The 16,034-nt window shown below is 42.2% G+C and overlaps 1 protein-coding gene across 2 annotated transcripts; it reads right to left on the bottom strand.

Moving 5' to 3' along the window:
- Positions 1-1,092: 1,092 nt before the first annotated feature.
- dnaaf10 (dynein axonemal assembly factor 10) lies at positions 1,093-15,948 on the bottom strand. Of its 2 annotated transcripts, none has more exons than XM_014158040.2 (8): positions 15,589-15,948; positions 15,093-15,193; positions 12,455-12,585; positions 9,125-9,226; positions 8,773-8,888; positions 5,170-5,304; positions 2,354-2,451; positions 1,093-1,963 (listed from the first exon to the last, which is right to left on the bottom strand). In XM_014158040.2, the coding sequence occupies exons 1-8, from the start codon at positions 15,772-15,774 to the stop codon at positions 1,756-1,758; spliced, it is 1,077 nt and encodes a 358-aa protein (XP_014013515.1). In that variant the 5' UTR covers positions 15,775-15,948; the 3' UTR covers positions 1,093-1,755. The 2 variants fall into 2 exon arrangements, with proteins under 2 accessions (XP_014013515.1, XP_014013516.1); XM_014158041.2 differs by lacking the exon at positions 15,589-15,948 and adding an exon at positions 15,268-15,459.
- Between the last annotated feature and the right edge of the window lie 86 nt (positions 15,949-16,034).

Below are 16,034 nucleotides of genomic sequence, written 5' to 3'. Positions count from 1 at the left end.
CATGCATTACATGGAACAGAATCATCGGGGGTGAGCTGTATTCAACGGGCCATGCTGAGGTACCTGGTCGCTGAGCCAAGACTTCTGGGACTACAACCTTCATGTGGGGCATCTGCTGCTGCGACAGAAGAGTCGTAGGGAGGTATTTCAGCACCGCCAGACTGGGCTGGCCCTGCGGCCCTCACTCAGGTCAGCACACTGTGGTACACCCATACTCACCAGACGGGCCGCGGTCCGGATCCGGACACAGAACAAGGTCAATACGGACCGCTGGTCCAGAGAACCAAAAAATCTATGTACTAGACAAAAATATAAATGCAACATGGAACAATTTCAACGATTTTACTGAGTTACAGTTCATATAAGGAAATCAGTCAATTGAAATACATTCATTCAGCCCTAATCTATGGATTTCACGACTGGGCAGGGACGGGGCCATGGGTGGGCATAGGCCCACCCACTGGGGAGCTAGGTCCAGCCAATCAGAATTCGTTTTTCCCCACAACAGAGCTTTATCACAGAAAGAAATACTCCTCAGTTTCATCAGCTGTCCGGGTGGCTGGTCTCAGACAATCTTGCAGGTGAAGAAGCCGGAAGTGAAGGTCCTGGGTTGGCATGGTTACACATGGTCTGCATTTGTGAGGCCGGTTGGACGTACTGCCAAATTCTCTTAAACGACTTTGGAGGCAGTTTATGGTCAAGAAATGAACATTCAATTCTCTGGCAACAGCTCTGGTGGACATTCCTGCAGTCAGCATGCCAATTGCACACTCATTAAAAGTCTAATCTGTAGCACTGTGTTGTGTGACAAAACTGCACATTTTAGTGGCCTTTTATTATCCCCAGCACAAGTTGCACCTGTGTAATGATCATGCTGTTTAATCAGCTTCTTCACATGCCACACCTGTCAGGTAGATGGATTATCTTGGTAGATGAGAAATGATCACTAACAGGGATGTAAACAAATTTGCATATGGAACATTTCTGCAAGCTTTAATTTCAGCTCATGAAACATGGTACCTTTGCAACACTTTACATGTAAATTTAGGTCACAGACTTGAGTATTAAAATTCCAAAGCAATAAGACAATACTAGTTTTCTCAAAAAGGCCATTTTAATCTGGAACAAGTCATCCCCAGTAGGGTGTTTTATAACAAAGTCACAGTAAGAACATTTCTAGGCAAAACTGGAGGCATGCGCCAATCAAACACACCCTGCCTAGTAAAAGACAAAGACCACAACCATTTTTCTCAAGCAGCAAAATATACTAACTTCAAGTAAGCAAAGCATTTTGTTCAGAGTATCAACCTGCCATTAGAAACATAGGCTACACACAGTTTGAACAGGAGAAAGGATGGCTGGAGGGATGGAAGAGAGAGAAACAAAGGATATCGAGTTCCACAAAATCCTCTGTGTGACTCAATAGAAACTGTTTAATGAGATGAGAGAGGGAGGGTCACTGGAGATAGAGGGACACTAGAGAGAGTGAGAGAGAGAGCGCTTCTACTGAATTACAAGGAGTGTTTCTCACTGCCATCCGTGGAGGCCAACTGGGTATTCTGTTAGTCATTTTAACTTGGAATAGCAGGCCTTGAAGATGGATAGCTAGTTGGGTCACAGTCCTGCTGGGGTTCACCTCTTCCTCACCAACATTACTTTGCTAATCATACATCTGCTTCTGATGTACCCCCCTCACCATCTGGGGGGGAATGCAAAACTGACCCAAGATCAGCGTCTAGGGGTACTCTGTACACCTCACACACGGTTGAGCTTGGTCACGATGAGGACACGGACGGACTGGTCAAAGGCGGAGCAGACGCACAGACCCTGCTTGTCGGGGCTCCAGTCCAGGCTGGCGATTGGCTGGGTGGACAGAGTGACGTTCTGCAGCAGGTTGACAGTGCCGGCCACGCCCATGTCCACCTCATCTGAGTCCTTCTTACTTCTCTGAGCCGGGTATTCACTGTTAACAGGACAAAGAGAGTAAATCCTCTGAGCAGGGCATTCACTGTTAACAGGTCAAAGGCAGCGGGAATCAAGGATGCATCTACACACTAGTCTAGACTCATTCAGGGATAAATCCTACATGTAACTTGAGATAAAAGCACATAACTCAGACTTTCACATACAGTACATCATGCACTGATGCCAATTATGCATGTTAATCTCAAATTAGGATTCAGACCACACACTGAACCAGCAGTGTCCCTCCAAAACCAGGAGTAAGGAGCATTGATTTTGAGTCTTAACTAACCATGTTTGATGTTAGTTTACCATTATAGAGACATGTTTCTGAGGTTATGGGTTGAAATCCATTTTACCAAGTTAGTGAAGAATCAATAAAGTTACTTACTATTTCCATAGATGAAGGTTTCCAGCTCCCCCTGCTGTCATAAAGATGTCTCTGTTCTGGGGCAGATGTCTCACTTGCCAGATCGTCGATTTATGGGCCTGGGATGAAATTGAAAGAATCCATTACATACAAAACAATGTGCTAATCCTCTTAAGGATTAGCCCCTTTAAAATTGAAATAAAATTCACCTAAAATGACATATCCATTTTAAAAATGTTTAGATTTGGGTATTGCAAGCATAGAAATATAGTTCATAGAATGGGATTCGCATTCAAGTTAATCGGTGGTCATTCTATTTCTGTGATTGCAAGTTCAAACCAAAAGGTCTAGTAGCATATATTCAGCCAAAGGTTAGTAATATCCCATGTCAGTGGCAGATGTACAACCCAACAACTTTGATTAGGGGAAGGGGCATGAAACTAGAAACAACAACTCAACAATCTAAGTGGATTGAAAAACACTGCCAACCTTCAAATCCCATCCAAAATGAGATTAAATATATTTATGTGCCGACTGTTGATCGCTCAATGAACTACACAAATATTTTAAAGCGATATGGAGGCAAAGTCCTCTCTGATCTCCCCAAAACACCAGACGAACAGAGCCAGGGCCGCATCACAAATGGTACCCTAATCCATATAAAGTGCACTACTTTTGACCAGGTCCCAAAGGGCTCCAGTTAAAATAATACTTTGGTGGGTGTTTTATATTTGTCCTATTTCATACATGTGCTAGTGTGCATTAATATGCATGTGTGAATTGGAAATGTTTTATTTATAAAACAAATTGTAATTAAATTGCACATCCTAACTCTCTCTGTGACAGACACCCTTGGAGAGCGGGGTCATGGCCAGGGTTTGACCCTGGAGCAATTGGGGTTAAGTGTCTTGCTCAAAGGTATATCCACAGATTTTTCACCTTGTCGGGTCCTGGATTCGAACTAGCAACCTTTCGGTTACAGGCCCAACGCTCGAACCGCAAGGCTTCCCATAGAGCTCTGGTCAAACCGCAAGGCTACCCATAGAGCTCTGGTCAAACCGCAAGGCTACCCATAGAGCTCTGGTCAAACCGCAAGGCTACCCATATAGCTCTGGTCAAACCGCAAGGCTACCCATATAGCTCTGGTCAAACCGCAAGGCTACCCATAGAGCTCTGGTCAAACCACAAGGCTACCCATAGAGCTCTGGTCAAACCGTAAGGCTACCCACAGAGGTCAAAGGTTCTCTCTGGTCAAAAGTAGTGCACTATATAGTGGAAAGAGTGCAATTTGGGACACAACTAGGGGCCGGATTCACAAAACATTAACTTAGGTTTTTTATGGAAAAAAAATAAGAAGTTCATAAGAGTTCGTAAGTGCAATTCCTCAAAATGTCCTTAGGAATTCATAGTTTTCTTTGGAACTTCGTAAATATATATATATTTTTTAAGAACTTTGTAAATATCTTATGTGGCATTGCCATTAGTGATGTGATTGAAACCATAAATAGGCCTGTGACAGGGATGATAGGATTTGGCCCACTATAACAAAGTGTTGATATTTCCATTTATTTATCTGCTTTATGTCTCGAGAATATATATTTTTAGTTGGCTCGCGAACGAACCCTTTATACACAAAAACAAAATGTTATTTTCATACATTATAGCTATATCAAAACCAAAAATGGATAACCAAGGAAAGCGCAATAAAAACTTAAACAAGAGCTTGAAGTGATGGTGGAGGAAATATCAGCCAGGAAAAGATTGCTGTTGAGGATACTCGATAACTGCGGGGGTCACTGCAGAGACCAAAAAGAAAGGAAGGTGCTAGAGTGGCCGAGTCTGTCTCGGCCGTTGGGGTATGGCAAGGGACAGCGACGCCGTGAAAAGAAAAGTAGTCCGACGTCAAGTTGGCTGCTAAGAAGAAGGGAGCTGAGAGAAGCAGGGAGTTGAAGAAGACTGGGAGGGGGGGGTATCCACCATTCATGTGGACCAGCTGAAGGAGAAGGTGTTGTCCATGATAAGAGAGATGGTGGTAGAGACTGCGCGACCGGTTAGTTAGCTACTAGTAACTAGCTAACTCGTAATGACATTAGCCAACATAGCTAACGACATTAACGTTAGATAAGTTAGCCAAGTTCGTCGTTGGAAGTTGACGAGCTATCGCTAGCTATTTAACACTTTAGAATATTGTAATATATTGTTAATGGCTAACTAGATAATGTGCGTTTAATTCGTTTTCTTGTTGTATTTAACTGTCCGGTAGCCAACTGTGTCTGACAGTGTGGCGTAAGAAAATGTTCATGGTTACAAATGTAACCAGATGTCACACGACAAGGGTTTAGCAGTCCTAAAGTTAAGTACATTTCCAAGAAGAAATCCTAAAGCATTATTTTTCAAGAATCCCATTTCTTCTAAACCTTTTCTTAGGAACAGTCATAGGACAAACCTTAAGAATATTTCCAGTAACTTTATTGAGGAATAGCAACTTTGCTTAACTATAGAGGTGTGAAGAAAGTTAAGGAAAAAAATAGCAGTAAGACTTCAAGGTTTTGTGAATCTGGGCCCAGGGCTTTAACGCAAGTTTGTCAAGAGTGTTTTCATTTCATGGAGGAACGATTGAAAAAGCCACACTCTCTCTCCACCGGCCTTATGTGATCTTTGGCATGCAGCTTCATGGACATGAGCATGTAAGAAAAACATGGCCGCCACACAGATCCAGTTGTGAAAACATTCAAAATAATTATCTCCCCCCCATCCGTAACCACAACTGACTCACCACCACCAGGGGATGAAAAATAACCTTTGACACTTTTCTTGCCTTCCATTCGGCTAATTACCTTTTCGGAGACAGAGTCGAAACCCTTGGTGGGGTGCTGGGTCCTCATGTCAAAGACGTGGAATTTCCCCTCCAATGAAGTGGCCACTAGCTTGTTCATGTTGATATCCTTCCTGTCAAACTCCACATGGCATACCTGCCAGACAGTGATAAAAGAAGATAAATCAGGCACTGGAGTCCCTGGAGTGGACAGCCGAGCCATCCAAGAGACATGACCTCAGTAAAACTAACTTCAGCTCCTAGCACTGAGAGAAATGACCTCAGCAGAAACAACTTCAGCTCCTGGCAGACGAATGACCTTGGTAGGATTTTTTTATCAATCTACACACAATACCCCACAATGACAAAGCAAAAACAGGTTTTTAGAATTGTTTGCAAATGTAATAAAAAAACGGAAATATGACATTTATACAAGTATTCAGACCCTTTACTCAGTACTTTGTTGAAGCACTTTTGGCAGTGATTACAGCCTTGAGTGTTCTTGGGTTTGACACTACAAGCTTGGCACATCTGTATTTGGGAGTTTCTCCCATTCTTCTCTGCAGATCCTCTCATGCTCTTTCAGGTTAGATGGGGAGCGTTGCTGCACAGCTATTTTCAGGTCTGTCCAGAGATGTTTGATAGGGTTCAAGTCCGGACTGGCTGGGCCAATCAAGGACATTGAGACTTGTCCCGAAGCCACTCCTGTGTTGTCTTGGCTGTGTCTTAGGGATGTTGTCCTGTGGAAGGTGAACCGTCGCTCTAGTCAGAGGTCCTGAGCAGGTTTTCATCAAGGATCTCTGTACTTTGCTCCGTTCATCTTTCCCTTGATCCTGACTAGTCTCCCAGTCCCTGCCACTGAAAAACATCCCCACAGTACGATGCTGCCAACACCATGCTTCACTGTAGGGATGGTGCCAGGTTTCCTCCAGATGTGACGCTTGGCATTCAGGCCAAAGAGTTCAATCTTGGTTTTATCAGAGCAGAGAATCTTGGATCTCATGATCTGAGAGTCCTTTAGGTGGCTTTTGGCAAACTCCAAGTGGGCTGTCATGTGCCTTTTACTGAGGAGTGGCTTCCATTTGGCCACTCTACCATAAAGACCTGATTGGTGGAGTGCTGCAGAGATGGTTGTCTTTCTGGAAGGTTCTCCCATCTCCACAGAGGAACTCTGGAGCTCTGTCAGAGTGACCATCCGGTTCTTGGTCACCTCTCCCCCGATTGCTCAGTTTGGTCAGCTCTAGGAAGAGTCTTGGTGGTTACAAATTTCTTCCATTTAAGAATGATGGAGGCCACTGTGTTCTTGGGGACCTTCAATGCTGAAGGAATATTTTGGTATCCTTCCCCAGATCGGTGCCTCGACACAATCCTGTCTCGGAGCGCTAGAACAATTCCTTCGGCCTCTAGGCTTGGTTTTTGCTCTGACATGCACTGTCAACTGCGGGACCTTATATAGACAGATGTGTGCCTTTCCAAATCATGTCCAATCAATTGAATTTACCACAGGTGGACTCCAATCAAGGTGTAGAAACATCAAGAATGATCAATGGAAACAGGATGCACCTGAACTTAATTTCGAGTCTTATCACAAAAGGTCTGAATACCTATGTCAATAAGGTATTTATTTTTAATACATTTGCAAAAATGTCTAAACCTGTTTTCGCTTTGTCATTATGGGGTATTGTGTGTCGATTTGATGAGGATTTGTTTTTTTTCCCCCTTATCCATTTTAGAATAAGGCTGTAACGTAACAAAATGTGGGAAAGGTCAAGGGGTCTGAATACTTTCTGAATGGACAGTATGGGGAATTGGAAATTATGAAGAAAATTACATTGATAGAAGCTATCTGAAATATTAAAGCTGATCTACCCCCTAAAAGCAACAACATGGAAGGTCATTGTGCTCCATTACTGTGTACATCAGTGTATTGCAGGGTAATGATAGTGAACATATAGTATACTAAAAGACTTAATTTAAAGTACAGTTTTAATAAGTGTATTGAAGTGAAACGATAGTATGTGTAAAGCATACGTACAGATGTACTTTTCTAGTATCTCGTATCTGAAGTAAATTCTGGTCATTTGTAGTGTATTTAAGTATACATGTAATATATTAAATGTACTTTTTCCTTGCTTGGGTCTCAGTGTTGAAAGGGGGGAGAAAAAAATGGGCCCTTGTAGAATACAGAGATGTATAAGAGCATGAAACACTACATACACAACAACAATTATCCAGGAAAAACATTTAAAAATGTCCAATGTAGAGGTAGAAATTAGGCTTTGGCGGTATACTGGGGTATTTTGATTTTCTATTTATCTTAATGTTTATTATATTTTAATGTTATTTTGACTTTTTAAGTCAATACCTGCAGTCAGCTTGTGCACTGGGTTATGAGATTGCCTTCATTTGACCTGTTACATAATTTCTCATTCTCACGTTTGTTTACAATGACGAGAGACCGGAGCATCGTGAGTCACTCACTGTTGTGCGTCAGGCACCAGGTGACCTAGTTACTGTATGGAATTCACAACCAAATGTTTGCCAACTAGATATCTTATAACTATTAAATTAACTGTCTAAAATGTGCTAAATGCACTACAGTTGTGCATTTGGTTTATCTAGCTATGTGGTTAGCTTCTTGCAAAATCAGAGAGGGGAAAACTTAGCTGTTATTGGCAGAGAGGTTTGGAACTCATTGGTCTACTAAACAATGAAAAACTCCCACCCATTCAAGCATGCTGATTAGAAGGTCCAGTGTAGATTGTATTTTCAACCAGCAACTATCGGGAAATAAGAATTATCAACATTTTTCACACTTTTACAGGTGTTAGTTTCATCCGCTGTTGTACAATATGATACAAAACACAGAAAAAACTGATTTGACTGCACTGGACCTTTAATGTATATAAAGGTTGGCTGTTCATAGTCACCATATGTTACTGTGTCAATATCGATACTGAAAAGCAGGTATAAACCACCACTACCATATCATTCTCCAGACATATAGGGCTGGTTTCCTGGACACAGATTAAAGGCTCTATTCAGTCTGTAAAGCTGAAACGTTACAGATTCCGTGATGTAAAGGTCATTTCCGATTTGAGCCGACATATGCAGCGTTTACCCTGAATGTAGTCTCCGCTAAAGTGGGAACATCGCCTTTAAATTTCAATCACTCTGTAAAGCTGAACTTCCTGGATGTGGATAGAACAGAACCTAATCATTCTTCTCAACTAAAATCCCCATTGAAAGTGCATTTCAGAATAGAACTGGGTTTAAAGGGACAGTGCAAGATTTTAGTTGAGAAGCAGGCTTTATCTGTGTCCAGGAAGCCAGCCCCAATTTCTATTTACCCAGTGTCAAATTACCTCATTGATACCATTTTTGTGTCTCTATCCACTATGAAGGAGGTTGTAGGTAGTTTTGCGAACTGTTGCTAACTAGCGTTAGCACAATAACTGGCGGTATACAGGTACTGCTAGCACACTGCACGCTTAGACATAAAATTGGTACCCATCAGTTAATCAGACTTTGGGTAAATAGAAAAATACCTTATTGCCAAAATCTTGCACTTTCCCTTTAATCTGGGTTAAAGAAACCAGCTATTGGTATCTTCAGTTGGCCTCACCCCATTTTTAATGTTGGTTTCCCACCGGAGAGACATATTCCTGAGGTCAAAGAGCTTGATGTCTCCGTTGTCGTATCCAGCACACACACAGCGGTCCTGGTCGTTGAAGGCATGGCCTGGGAAAGAAATGGTCAAACGGGTTAACTGATCACTGATGGGATTTTAAAATGTAGTAACTTGGACATTTAGGACCTATGCTTTGCTAAATTCTGTAAGCGAAGGACAACATGAGATCTATTAATTCTGCAGCCCAATGCAGATTTGAGATGAGCGCAGGTGAGTGAAGTGACAGGAGCGACGCAGCATGGGAAACCATGGGTTACCATTATGCTAGCATTTCTCTCATATGTACCAAAAGCTACGGTCCAGCAGTCTCTCTTGGCCTCCCCCTCCCCTGGCTCCATGTTTGCCACAGGTGAGTCCTTCTGTCTGGGGTCCCACACCTTCACTGTCCCTGGAAGACAGAAAACAGACAGCAGGGATAACATTAAACACATTATGATGCCTCACGTAAGATACCGGCTTTGCAGGACTGTTATGAGAATACAGACTGGAACATGTTAAATTCATCCATCCAGGACTCGTCCATCAACATTGAGGAATACACAAGCAACTGACAAAATAAAGGAAACACTTGAGTAAAAGCGAGATACAAGTACAGCACCAGTCAAAAGTTTGGACACACCTACTCATTGCAGGGTTTTTCTTTAACTATTTTCTACATTGTAGAATAATAGTGAAGACATCAAAACTATGAAATAACACATGAAATCATGTAGTAACCAAATATATATTTTATATTTGAGATTCTTCGAAGTAGCCACCGTTTGCCTTGATGACAGCTTTGCACACTCTTGGCATTCTCTCAACCAGCTTCATGAGGTAGTCACCTAAAATGCATTTCAATTATGAGGTGTGCATTGTTAAAAGTTAATTTGTGGAATTTCTTTCCTTCTTAATGCGTTCGAGCCAATCAGTGGTGTTGTGACAAGGTAGGTGTAGTATACAGAAGATAGCCCTATTTGGTAAAAGACCCAAGTCCATATTATGTCAAAAACAGCTCAAATACGCAAAGAGAAACGACAGTCCATCATTACTTTAAGACATGAAGGTAAATCAATCTGGAAAAATTTCAAGTTTCTTCAAGTACAGTCGCAAAAACCATCACGCGCTATGATGAAACTGGCTCATGAGGACCGCCACAGGAAAGGAAGGCGTGTAACAGACATCTCAACGTCAACTGTTCAGAGGAGACGGCGTGAATCAGGCCTTCATGGTCAAATTTCTGCAAAGAAACCACTACTAAAGGACACCAATAATAAGAGGAGACTTGCTTGGGCCAAGAAACACGAGCAATGGACATTAGACCGGTGGAAATCTCTCCTTTGGTCTGATGAGTCCAAATGTAAGATTTTTCGTTCCAACCGCCGTGTCTTTGTGAGACGCTGAGTAGGTGTCAGACGTTTTCGGAGCATGAGGTCTGATACCAACAGGTTCAGTGACAGTTTATATCTACAAGCCATCAAACTGCTTAGCACTTGAACTGGACTGACCACCTGCACATACACTCACTCATGGTCACACACACACAGACAAACACTCATCCACACACACACACACACACACACACACACACACACACACACACACACACACACACACACACACACACACACACACACACACACATCACAACTGCTGCTACCAGACTGTTATTTATTATTGCTAAACACTGCACAACTTAAATACTGTGCAATTTAAACATTCCCCTAAAACGTGTGCAGGGCCTTCAGAAAATATTCACACCTTTTGACTTTTTTCCACATTTTGTTGTTACAAGCTTAATTTAACATAGATTAAAGAGAGCACGTCTCTTTTCAATGGCCTACACACAATACCCCATAATGTCAAAGTGGAATTATGCATTTTCAAAACATTTACAAATGAATTACAAATTAAAAGCTGAAATGTTTTGAGTCAATAAGTGTTCAACCGCTTTGTTATGGAATGCCTAAATAAGATTAGGAGTAAAACTTTATTTAACAAGTCACATAAGTTGCATGGACTCACTGTGTGCAATAATTGTGTTCAAAATTATTTTTGAATAACTACCTAATCTCTGTACCCCACACATACAATTATCCCCTCTGTCGAGCAGTGAATTTCTAACACAGATTCAACCACGAAGACCTGGGAGGTTTTCCAATGCCTCACAAAGGGCAACTATTGGTCAGTGAGTAAAAAATAAAAACAATTCTGACATTGAATATCCCTTTGAGCATGGTGAAGTTATTAATTACACTTTGGATGATGTATCAATACACTTAGTCACTACAAAGATACAAGCGTCCTCCCTAACTCAGTTGCCGGAGAGGAAGGAAACCGCTCATGGATTTCACCATGAGACCAATGGTGACTTTAAAACAGTTACAGAGTTTAATGGCTGTGATAGGAGAAAACTGAGGATGGATCAACAACATTGTAGTTACTCCACAATACTAACCTAATTGACAGAGTGAAAAGGAAGCATACATCCTGTTTGCATTAAGGCACTGAAGTAAAACTGCAAAGAAATGTGACAAAGAAATTAACTTTATGTCCTGAATACAAAGCATTATGTTTGGGGCCAATCAAAACACATCACTGAGTACCACTCCATATACCTTCCAGCATGGTGGTGGCTGCATCATGTTATAGGTATGCTTGTCGTCGGCAAGGACTAGGGAGTTTTTTTATGATAAAAATAAACGGAATAGAGCTAAGCACAGGCAAAATCCTAGGAGGAAAACATGGTTCAGTCTGCTTTCCAACAGACACTGGGAGACAAATTCACCTTTCAGCAGGAAAATAACCTAAAACACAAGGCCAAATATACACTGGAGTTGCTTACCAAGACGGCATTGAATGTTCCTGAGTAACCAAGTTACAGTTTTGACTTAAATCGCCTTAAATCTATGGCAAGACTAGAAAATGGCTATCTAGCAATGATCAAGAACCAACTTGACAGAGCTTGATGACTTAAAAAAAAATAATGTGCAAATATTGTACAATCCAGGTGTGCAAAGCTCTTAGAGACTTATCCAAAAAGACTCATAGCTGTAATTGCTGCCAAAGGTGATTCTAACACATATTGACTCTGGGGGTTAAATACTTATCTATTCAAGATGAGTTATTTTTTTTTATTTATTTTTTTACAAATCTTAGTATTTTTCTTCCAGTTTGACATTAAAGTATTTTGTGTAGATCGTTGACCAACCAAAAATGTCAATTTAATCAATTTTAATCCCTCTTTGTAACAACAAAATCTGGAAAAATGTAAGGGGTGTAAATACTTTCTGAAGGCACTGTAAATATTGTACTATAAAATTGTGCCTTCCTGTATTATATTTATGCTGAAATGTTTATTCTATTCTACTGAGCCATTTACTTGTTGGTATTCTTATCTTTTATTATTTATTATTGGGTTGTCGAGAAAGGACCTGCGTGAAAGCATTTAGTTGGACGGTGTACACTGTACACCATGTGTATCCTGTACTTGAAACTAAAACTCAGTTGATGTTATTGCATTTATGACTGTCTGTATTCCATGTTCTACTACAGCATCCTACGAGTGCTTGCCTAAGAATCCTAGCCACACCCTCAGGATTAAAGTCATCTTAAAAAATATATATATAATAATTACCATCTCTGCTCCCAGTCACGATCTCGGGGGCCCCGTCACCGATCCCCAGGCCCCCGACACCATCTATGCTGTTCACGATCTCCTTGTGGGCCTTCACAGAGTACACAGACACATCAGGCACCTCCAGGTTCCTACAGACAGACAAGGGGATATCAGGATCAGATGACTACTGCACGGCAAGCGGTACCACAGCACCAAGTCTGGAACCAACAGGAACTGCTTCTACCCCCAAGCCACAAGACTTCTAAATAGCTAATCAAATGGCTAACCAGACTACCTGCATTGACCCTTTTTCCACCAACTCCCTTGTACTGACTCTATGGACACATCCTGGACTCTACCCACACCCCGACACATCCTGGACTCTACCCACACCCCGACACATCCTGGACTCTACCCACACCCCGGCACATACTGGACTCTACCCACACCCCGACACATACTGGACTCTACCCACACCCCGACACATACTGGACTCTATCCACACCCCGACACATACTGGACTCTACCCACACCCCGACACACATACTGCCCAGTCACTTTACCCCTACCTATATGTACAGTACCCCTGCACAACAACTCAGTACTGGTACTCATATATATATATATATATATACTGCTCAAAAAAATAAAGGGAACACTAAAATAACACATCCTAGATCTGAATGAATGAAATAATCGTATTAAATACTTTTTTCTTTACATAGTTGAATGTGCTGACAACAAAATCACACAAAAATAATCAATGGAAATCCAATTTATCAACCCATGGAGGTCTGGATTTGGAGTCACACTCAAAATTAAAGTGGAAAACCACACTACAGGCTGATCCAACTTTGATGTAATGTCCTTAAAACAAGTCAAAATGAGGCTCAGTAGTGTGTGTGGCCTCCACGTGCCTGTATGACCTCCCTACAACGCCTGGGCATGCTCCTGATGAGGTGGGGGATGGTCTCCTGAGGGATCTCCTCCCAGACCTGGACTAAAGCATCCGCCAACTCCTGGACAGTCTGTGGTGCAACGTGGCGTTGGTGGATGGAGCAAGACATGATGTCCCAGATGTGCTCAATTGGATTCAGGTCTGGGGAACGGGCGGGCCAGTCCATAGCATCAATGCCTTCCTCTTGCAGGAACTGCTGACAGACTCCAGCCACATGAGGTCTAGCATTGTCTTGCATTAGGAGGAACCCAGGGCCAACCGCACCAGCATATGGTCTCACAAGGGGTCTGAGGATCTCATCTCGGTACCTAATGGCAGTCAGGCTACCTCTGGCGAGCACATGGAGGGCTGTGCGGCCCCCCAAAGAAATGCCACCCCACACCATGACTGACCCACTGCCAAACCGGTCATGCTGGAGGATGTTGCAGGCAGCAGAACGTTCTCCACGGCGTCTCCAGACTGTCACGTCTGTCACATGTGCTCAGTGTGAACCTGCTTTCATCTGTGAAGAGCACAGGGCGCCAGTGGCGAATTTGCCAATCTTGGTGTTCTCTGGCAAATGCCAAACATCCTGCATGGTGTTGGGCTGTAAGTACAACCCCCACCTGTGGACGTCGGGCCCTCATACCACCCTTATGGAGTCTGTTTCTGACCGTTTGAGCAGACACATGCACATTTGTGGCCTGCTGGAGGTCATTTTGCAGGGCTCTGGCAGTGCTCCTCCTGCTCCTCCTTGCACAAAGGCAGAGGTAGCGGTCCTGCTGTTGGGTTGTTGCCCTCCTACGGCCTCCTCCACGTCTCCTGATGTACTGGCCTGTCTCCTGGTAGCGCCTCCATGCTCTGGACACTACACTGACAGACACAGCAAACCTTCTTGCCACAGCTCGCATTGATGTGCCATCCTGGATGAGCTGCACTACCTGAGCCACTTGTGTGGGTTGTAGACTCCGTCTCATGCTACCACTAGAGTGAAAGCACCGCCAGCATTCAAAAGTGACCAAAACATCAGCCAGGAAGCATAGGAACTGAGCAGTGGTCTGTGGTTACCACCTGCAGAATCACTCCTTTATTGGGGGTGTCTTGCTAATTGCCTATAATTTCCACCTGTTGTCTATTCCATTTACACAACAGTATGTGAAATCTATTGTCAATCAGTGTTGCTTCCTATGTGGACAGTTTGATTTCACAGAAGTGTGATTGACTTGGAGTTACATTGTGTTGTTTAAGTGTTACATTTATTTTTTTTTGCAGATATATATATATATATCCAGCCAGCCATATTATTTGTATTCAGTATTTACTGTGTATTTATTCCTTGTCACTATTTCAATTTTTTTTTCTCTCATCTTTAACTCATCATTGTTAGAAAGAACCCGTAAGTAAGCATTTCACTGTTAGTCTATACATGTTGTCTACAAAGCATGTGACAAACAGCATTTAATTTGACTTAACAGACACATAGCCTGATCCCAGATCTGTTAATGCTGTATAGCCACCATCTCCTAATCTCCTAATTGGTCGCAAAGGAGTTGGCTAGTACAAACAGACCTGGGACAAGGCGTCTAGACATGCTGTTACCAATGTCCTTATTAGGGATAGCTTTTATTATGTATAGCAGCACATGCTGGTGGTAGGGTAAATCTATTTGACAAGACATGTGATATGTCTTTTCAGATAGTTGGTAAATAAATAGGCTACCATATATTGAGATTTCCGTCAAAGTCCCCAGTTGCTATATGTCTTTGTTGTAGAGTGCTGGCCCCGAATGTCCCACACTTGATGGGCTTTGCTTTCTCGATCTGTGAAAGATAACAGGACATTGTTATGCTTGTCCATTACTGAAATTCATTAGATGGATTACCTCAAAGGTTACCTTCTTGTTTTTGGAAAACAGGGGGTCCAAATAGTTCTCGCTAGGGTCCAAACGAATGCAACGGATAACAACATGAACATGCATGGTTGCTATTAGTGTATGTTTGTTTTTGACATGGCACTGTTAACAACAGTCAAGTGACAGTAGAAACCAATCTAGCTACAATCGCTGCTGCAGTATCACAGATGGACAGGGGTCCCTGTGTTACTAGTTGCTATGGTAACGAACGACTTTTCTAGAACAAAACTAGAACGCTAACGTAGCTAACTAAAAGCTTGAACTAGCTCGAAAACAAAACACAAACAATACAAAATTAACTACCTCTTTTATGAGTTTAACCTCTCCATGTTCCACCTCGTATATTTGCATCACTCCGGTGCCCCTTGCATAGTTTCCCAGACAGACAAACTTTGCACTACAAGGAATCCATTTGCTGTCAAACACTGTGTAGTTCAAACTTCTCTGAACGTGAGCTATAATTTGTGGCTTCTCAAATGGCGTCGACATGTCTTCCCTGGAATGACAGTAACAACGATGAAAATGTTACGTGCACTAATAATAAACGATATATAGATTTTCTGACATTAATATAATAGCAAGATTATTTTTTGGTTCGGCAACTTGTCAACACGATTTTGTAGCAAAACGAACGACATGGAAGGCCACATAAAGTGCTGCCTACATTTTAGCCTGATGAAAGATTTCAAAGACAATATATTTGTTGAATACTTGTGAATGTCGTTTTATTTTCCAAATCATTACATACT

Source organism: Salmo salar, chromosome ssa19 (genome assembly GCF_905237065.1).
Source record: "Salmo salar chromosome ssa19, Ssal_v3.1, whole genome shotgun sequence".
NCBI classification, from domain to species: Eukaryota; Metazoa; Chordata; class Actinopteri; order Salmoniformes; family Salmonidae; genus Salmo; species Salmo salar.
This window is presented reverse-complemented; position numbering and strand designations above follow the sequence as displayed.

Coding starts and splice junctions, on each gene's coding strand:
- dnaaf10 (XM_014158040.2), bottom strand. CDS start 15,774: ATGTCGACGCCATTTGAGAAGCCACAAATTATAGCTCACGTTCAGAGA. Junction 15,194..15,588: donor AGGTTAAACTCATAAAAGAG/GTAGTTAATTTT, acceptor TATCTTTCACAG/ATCGAGAAAGCAAAGCCCAT. Junction 2,452..5,169: donor TCGACTCTGTCTCCGAAAAG/GTAATTAGCCGA, acceptor ATTTCATCCCAG/GCCCATAAATCGACGATCTG.